Below are 7,574 nucleotides of genomic sequence, written 5' to 3' on the forward strand. Positions count from 1 at the left end.
ATAAAATAACATACTATTCGAAAATTAATGACAAAAACGAAGGATAGAATCCAGCCATGAGGATAGATTTCGTTGGCCACTTTTTGACACTTTAGCAAGAACCTCATCAGCTCATTCATGTAAATCATGTTTAATACTAATCAAAATCACAATAGAAACTAAACCATATATTCAATATAACGAGGTTAGACTTATTTGGTCACTTTTTGATACATAAGATAAGAGGAGACCTCTTGTACATGCATGTAAAACCTCTTTTATATATTTTATTTACTTTAAACTAATAGTATATAATATAAGTTACTAACCATATATACTCATTATAATGAGGTTACATTGTTTTTGGCCACTTTTGGACACATAAGTTAGGACCTTATGTGTATGCATGTAAATCCTCCTTAATATCTTTCTTTATTTGTTTAAATTTAATACAGTTAATCCTAGGCTTATCATATTTTTATATTATATTGTGTATCATCTCTCTAATAAAAGTGAGGTCCACCAATACAATGAGACCTACCTCTCTAATATAATCTTATATAAATTAACTAGGGGCGGAGCTATTCATAGGCCTGAGATGGCCTGGGCCCCCCTACCATCTTCTAACCTCTTTGTATGAAAAGTATAATATAAATTGCACAAAAAATCCCATAGTTTTAAGTTTTTGTGTCACCCCAAAAAAAAAAAAAAATCAAACTCTACCTCCGCCATTGAAACTAACCGTATGTACTCAAGGATTACGAGGTTAGATTTTCTTGGCCACTAAGCACCAGCCTCCTAGGAATTCATTGAAATCCTATATAATATCTATTTTTTTTTACAATAAAAAAACTTGTTCCTTTAAATTGAGGAGAAACTCCTTCTTACAATCAATATGATTTTGACACATGTCAATATATTTTTTTTCTTTTCTCTTTTTTGTTGAAACTTTATCGGATAATACCTCCCTCCTTGCTCATAAGAAGGAACTCTTCATTACCTACTAATGTGGCTCAATCATAATCTAACATGTGTCTCTCTTGTTAAGAATAATTAAAATGAAAAATAAATGCATCTTCGAGAATTTTAAAAGAAAAGACAAGTGAGCATCCACAATCATGCTCTCTATTTTTAGTTAAATTTTAGCTAAAAACATATAAAAGTTATTTTAGGAGCTCTCTATAAAATTTAAACTCCAATCATGCTCTCTAGTTTAGGGAGTCATAAATGCTATAACTCTTTTTTAATTGGTCAATCTTTATTAAAAAATAATATAAAAATAATAAATATTAATTAAAAGTTTGAATTACTCATTAAATAAAGCAGTATGAAATTATAGAGAGTTACTAGGAGTCCTTTCTCTCTCCTCAGATTTAAGAGCTCTTAGAGGTCTCCCTATTTTAGGAGGTGATTAGGGAGCATGGTTGGAGATGTATTTTTCCAAATCCCCCCTAAAATTTGTCTAAGAAGATGGTTTAGAGAGCCCGCTGTGGATGCTCTTAGTTTGTGGTTGAGCCACATTTGTAGGTAATGAGGAGTTTCTCCTTATGGGCAAGGAGGGAAGCATTATCCAACTTTATCAATATTGTTGCTGAAATTTGATAAGTGTCAAAACTTCATTGGTTTTAAGGAGGAGTTTAACTGGCCAAGCCTTGCTCTTTTATAAATTCCGATAGAAACTAACTATATTCAATACCTTTATCTTTACCACAACGGAATCATTCATGTAAATCCTCTTTAATAACTTTTTTGTTTTTACCTAAAATTGGTACAACATGGAGCCATTGAACCACGCCCAGGACCCAAATTTCCCATTTATATCCCTAAGCCGTTGCTCCATTGTTGGTTAAGTTTGGCTACTTGTTGTTTTTCCCATAAATAGGGAAAGTTCTCTTGAGTCACTCTTCCTTCAACTGGCTGTCTGTTGAGTTTGCGTACAATTCGCCCTCAAACCTTAATCTTTTTTAGCACTCAATTATCCGTGCAAGTTATTGTTGGTTTGTTTAAGTAGCATTTAGTTATGGCTGACTCGCCAAATTTTTACCGTCCACCAACCTGATCAACTCGATCACGTTACCAGAAAACCCGCCGGAGGTAAAAATCATGGTGAACTCTTCATCTTCTTAGGATTTCATGAGAGGGTTCCATTGTCAACTCTCATCTACTATTGGTACTTGGTACTTGGTTTTTCGTTTATGAATTATATGAATTCCAATTCATGCGCAATGTCATTGTGTAGGTGAGTAGTGGCCCGGGTCATGCTATTGGTGAAATCAGTGTGCATTATTTTACCTTTACTCAGTCCAATGTGATAGCTCACAATTCAACCTCACAAACCAATTCTCTGTTTTCTGTTTTTTTTTTCCTTCCTCTAAGGGACATGATTTAACCTAAAATCACCATTGAGATTTGGTCTTGTAGATTTACCAGCATGAAACCACCTCACACAGCAACCTTTCCTGTTCTTTTTTTGCCTTCAACCAAAGACCAAGAAAACATACAACCACAAATACTGAATTTAGGTTTGAAAATGTAGCCTCGTTCAAATCTTGCCATAATAGGAAAATCTAGTACCTCACACATTATATAATATCACCTCATTTGGCAATAAATGGAGCCCCAAATCTTATCCCCATCCTTGGTATCACCAAAGGCCTATTTAACCAGAAAAAACTTGTATGAAACGAGATAGCACTATTTTGCTATCCCTGACCAATCACAGACTGCCACGTGGAAAAGTTATCACGCGTGGCATATCGTGATTGACCGGGGATAGCAAAATAGTGCTATCCCCATTTTATGTAAGTGTTTCTCCCATTTAACAGCTGCTCGGTTAAATATATAACTGCAACTCTCACTTACCCACTGAAGTCACATGGATGAGACAATTCTGCACCAAACATGTACTCAGTCTCCTTCACCTGAAAAAATCGTTTTTGAAACTGTCAAAAATACATAGGAAGTTTTATTAGTCACTGGTGTTCTTCTAGGCCTAGTTTAGTAAAGAATATAATAGTCTACCAGTTTTCCTTAATTGATCTAATTATTCCCTAACAAGGGAAAATACTACAAAAGGGTTAAGAAGTTAACCATACAACAAGCATACATACATATTTGGGCAATGAGAGTGGCGTGTACAAAGAAAAGCTAGTTCAGTGTTTTAACTCATCTTTTCTACTCTAATTCTTCCACACATCTCATAGCCTTACCTCTTCTGTTTCTCAATGGAGTTACTAACAAAGGCACAGAATACCATGACTGGCAAGAAAACCCAATACAGAATTAAGACCAAGAAACTTTGTTACAGATTATCTTCCACAGTTGATCAGTTCAAGTGGCTGTTCAAGAGGGAGGTGACCCCTAAAGCATACATCTTGAAGAATGTCAATTTTGAAGCTAGACCGGGAGAGATCACAGCTATTGCGGGTGCAAGCGGAGCAGGAAAGACAACATTGCTAGAAATAGTAGCTGGTATGATCCCTCTAAGTAGCACTGCTGGCCAAGTTATTGTCAATGACCAGCCAATGAATGCTCAACATTTTCGGAGAGTATCAGGTTATGTCACTCAAGAAGAAGCCCTCTTCCCACTTCTTACTGTGGAAGAAACACTCTTGTACAGTGCTCGTTTAAGGTTCCATGGTGTGCACCAAAAGGCCACAGCTAGAGTGAGTGAGCTACTGAGGGAGCTTGCACTACAACATGTTGCCGATGTAAGAATTGGTAGTGAATCTAACCGCGGCATATCAGGCGGTGAAAAACGCAGAGTCTCCATTGGAGTGGACCTAGTACATGATCCGGCTGTTCTTTTGCTGGATGAGCCTACATCAGGATTGGATTCGTCGTCAGCACTTGATGTAGCCTTGTTGCTTAAAACTATGGCTTCAACACAAGGTAAGACAATTGTTTTAACCATCCACCAACCTGGATTTCGAATTCTTGAACTAATAGATCAAATTCTATTACTATCAAATGGAACTGTGATTCACAATGGACCCCTGCATATGCTAGAGCAACGGCTTAGATATGCAGGTCATTCCATTCCTCTGCAAGTTAATGTGCTTGAGTTTGCTATTGAAGTTATGGAAGACTTGATCATACATGTTGAAGAAAGTGAAATAGAATATGGTGAAATAGAAGGAGAATTTAAGCATGTTAGACCAAATTCAATCATAGCTAACGTTCATGAAGACAAAGTCCTCTATGCCAATCCTCTGTTCAAGGAGGTTTTCATACTGGGCCATAGATTCTCCAACATCATTTGTAGAACCAAACAGCTTTTTGCTGCGAGAATAATGCAGGCTTTAGTTGCAGGATTTGTGCTGGGTACTATTTTTATGAATGCTGCTAATGACCCAAGAAGAGCTAAATTACAAACACAAATTGGGTTTTTTGCCTTCAGCCTCACCTTCTTGATGTCTTCCGCAACTGAAGGACTACCAATTTACCTGCAAGAGAGGAGAATATTGATGAGGGAAACCTCAAGAGGTGCTTATAGAATCTCTTCTTATGTCATATCAAACACTCTAGTATTCCTTCCTTTCCTATTAGGTGTGGCTCTTCTCTATGCTACCCCAGTCTACTGGTTAGTTGGATTAAGAAGGGAAATTGATGGATTTCTCTACTTTTCACTGGTGGTGTGGATGGTCATTTTGATGTCAAATTCTTTGGTTGCGTGCTTCAGCGCTCTAGTGCCGAACTTCATCATGGGAACATCTTTAGTGGCAGGGCTTATGGGTTCCTTCTTTCTATTTTCTGGGTTTTTCATCCCAAAGGAGGACATTCCCAGCTACTGGACTTTCATGCACTACTTGAGTTTATTTAAGTACCCACTTGAGTGTTTCCTGATAAATGAGTATGGGGGAGAGCAAGGAAGAAGGAGATGTTTGCAGAGTGTTGGAGGCGACTGCATTCTGTATGGTGACTGGTTCTTGATGCAGCAAGGTCTGAAACCATCACAGAAGTGGATCAACTTAGGTATAATGTTGGGTTTCATCATTGGTTACAGATGGCTTGGTTTTCTGATTCTGTGGTACAGATCTTACAGAATCAGTAAGTAGTTACAAGTCTTTTGTTGACCACAAAAAGTACTAGTCCTTTCCCGTTTACTAATGTATCTGTTTGTTTCGACCAAAAACAAATAATGTATCTGTTTGTTTCTTTTTTTTGGAACTTAGTAAAGCATGTTGGTGTTTGTAAGCAATTGCATATCCCTGGTATACTTTGTTCTATTTGGATGTTTAATCTTCATTTCACACAGCTTCCCAGAACGTTCACTTCAACTGCATTTCTTTTTTTCTTTTATTATGCGAAAAAGAGAATTATAAACCAAAACCTCGCGGGCACGCAGGCCCAAAAGATCAAAAAAGAAAGCAAGAGCAACAGAAAGAGGCAGCCCAGTCTCCCAAAGAAAGGAAGAGGACAGCCCATGGCCTAGATCAGCTAAGGCATCAGCAAGGAAGTTTGCTTCTCGGAACACATGACCAAACAGAATGGTATCACAAAAGGAGCTCAAGTGCCAAACATCATGAATTAGCATCTTGATTGACCAGGGGACATAGAAGCTTTCTTCTTGTTGGTTCATTCATGGGCTCTCTCAATTTTCCCTCTAAATAAGAATGACCTAAAAAAATATAACATTGCAGACCAAAAAACAGAGTCCTCTGTTCCATCTTTTCTGATTCTATTGGATTATTTTGATTTCTCAACTTGATTTTTTGCAATTTTATTGTCCTTTTTTAATGAATTCTGCGTTCTATAATTGTTGATGAAAAACTCAAGTAATATAATTGTTTGAACCAAAAATTGTATTTTTGCCTAAAATGGAAGATAATGTTCCATGAACATCAAAATGGCCAAAATATGGCTAGACATGCATTGCTGCAGACAGATGGAGTGAGCCCAAAATTCAACTTCCAGCGCTCAAATAAAGTTTCGTTCTTCATGAAAGTTGTTCATCTCTATATCTACTGCAACATATCCAAATTTGGGTTTATTCGGACAAATGTTGAATCTTAAGAGCTGAAAACATCAGATGCACAGCGCCAGTAAAAAGATTATAGCAGCAATTCGGGCCTAATTCGGGCCCAATTCGGGCCTGATTCCAATGCTCTAATGAATTTTCTTTCTTCATGAAAGTTGTTCATTAGAATGTCTACTGCAACATATCCAAATTTGGGATCATTTGGATAAATTTGAGATCCTCACAACATCAAACATCAGAAGCATACCAGCAACAGCGAAAACTGATAACTGTGGCAATTTGGGCCTAATTATGGCCCAATTCGGGCCAGCTTCCAGTCATCAAATGAATATTCGTGCTCCATGAAAGTTGTTCATTTGGATGTCTACTACAACATATCCGAATTTGGAATCATTTGCATAAGTATTGAATCTTTAGAGCGCTAATCATGATTTCTATTCGTGAGAGTAATGTACGACGACTAGTCAGTCGCAACCATGCTAAATCAGATTTTCCATTGCTCAAATGGAATTAAGTTCTTCATTAATGTTGTCCCTACTTATGTGGAGAAACTCAATGACTGCAAATAAAGTTTCACTTCATCGATGAAGGGACTTCATCACAAGTGAGTTGATTCAAAGAAGAATAAAATAATGTTGTGGTAGATGGAAACAATTTAATATTCTCTGTGATGAAGAATATTAAAACAAATCAAAGCTCAAAGATGGTGGTCATTATCCCTCCATTTCTTTTTGTCTTTTCGTCAACTACTTTTGGCTGTCACTCACCAATCAATGCAAGTTGACTAATACTTTGGATTTCTTTAAGTCAAATAGTGATAACTTTTGTCAAATCACATCAAAGCCTCTTAGCAACTTTTTTGGGTTTACTTATATTTGCATGCAACCCACTCACCAAAATCAATGGCAAGTGGGTACTTCAAATTGATTGCTGGTCCATTCAACCGACCTCCATTCTCTATAAATTGAATGAGAAATCATTAGCAAAACACACACAACTCAACCAAAAAAAAAAAAAAACAGACTCAACGTCTATAAACCCAGCTCAAAAGCTTGAAACAACCTTCCTTTTTCATTCTCTGAATTTCCCTGTTGACAACTCCTGAGGAATTTTCTTTATTTTGCTCTGCCAACTCTTGGTATGATTTTTCCTTGTACAAGATTGAATAGAGAAATCTTCAGGCTGTGTTGTTTATGTATTTCCTTTTTCTTTCAAGTTGTCTGAATAGAGAAATATTCCGATAAACTTCTGCCATTTTCATTATCATTTAATTTCAATTTCTGTCAGTTACCATTTTCGCACTAGATGAATATTGAAGTCCTCTTAATTGAGGCATAGAAAAGAACCTTGTATTGGGTTAGTTCCCCACCCAATCCACAATCAATTGATTAAAGTCAATATGATGCTCATTTTCCAGTCTTACCATTTTCAGTCTGTTGGAGTCTTTCACTGCCACCAGTGGCATGCCTTAGCAATCGCAACAAGCAAACTTCACGGCCAAACCCCAAGTGAATGGCCGGCGGGTCCTTTTCAGGGTAAACAATAATATAAAGTCACTGAACAAAATGTCAAAGATTTAATTCTTCACTGACACTACTACAAAAAGTGAAAAAGA

At 36.9% G+C, this 7,574-nt stretch overlaps 1 protein-coding gene across 1 annotated transcript; it reads left to right on the top strand.

Annotated features, from left to right (window-relative positions):
* The first annotated feature begins 3,136 nt into the window (after window positions 1-3,136).
* Window positions 3,137-5,203, top strand: LOC117622780 (ABC transporter G family member 10-like). Its single transcript, XM_034353554.1, has one exon. The coding sequence runs from the start codon at window positions 3,204-3,206 to the stop codon at window positions 5,034-5,036; it is 1,833 nt and encodes a 610-aa protein (XP_034209445.1). The 5' UTR covers window positions 3,137-3,203; the 3' UTR covers window positions 5,037-5,203.
* The last annotated feature ends 2,371 nt before the right edge of the window (window positions 5,204-7,574 follow it).

This window comes from Prunus dulcis, chromosome 3, assembly GCF_902201215.1.
Source record: "Prunus dulcis chromosome 3, ALMONDv2, whole genome shotgun sequence".
Classification (NCBI taxonomy): Eukaryota; Viridiplantae; Streptophyta; class Magnoliopsida; order Rosales; family Rosaceae; genus Prunus; species Prunus dulcis.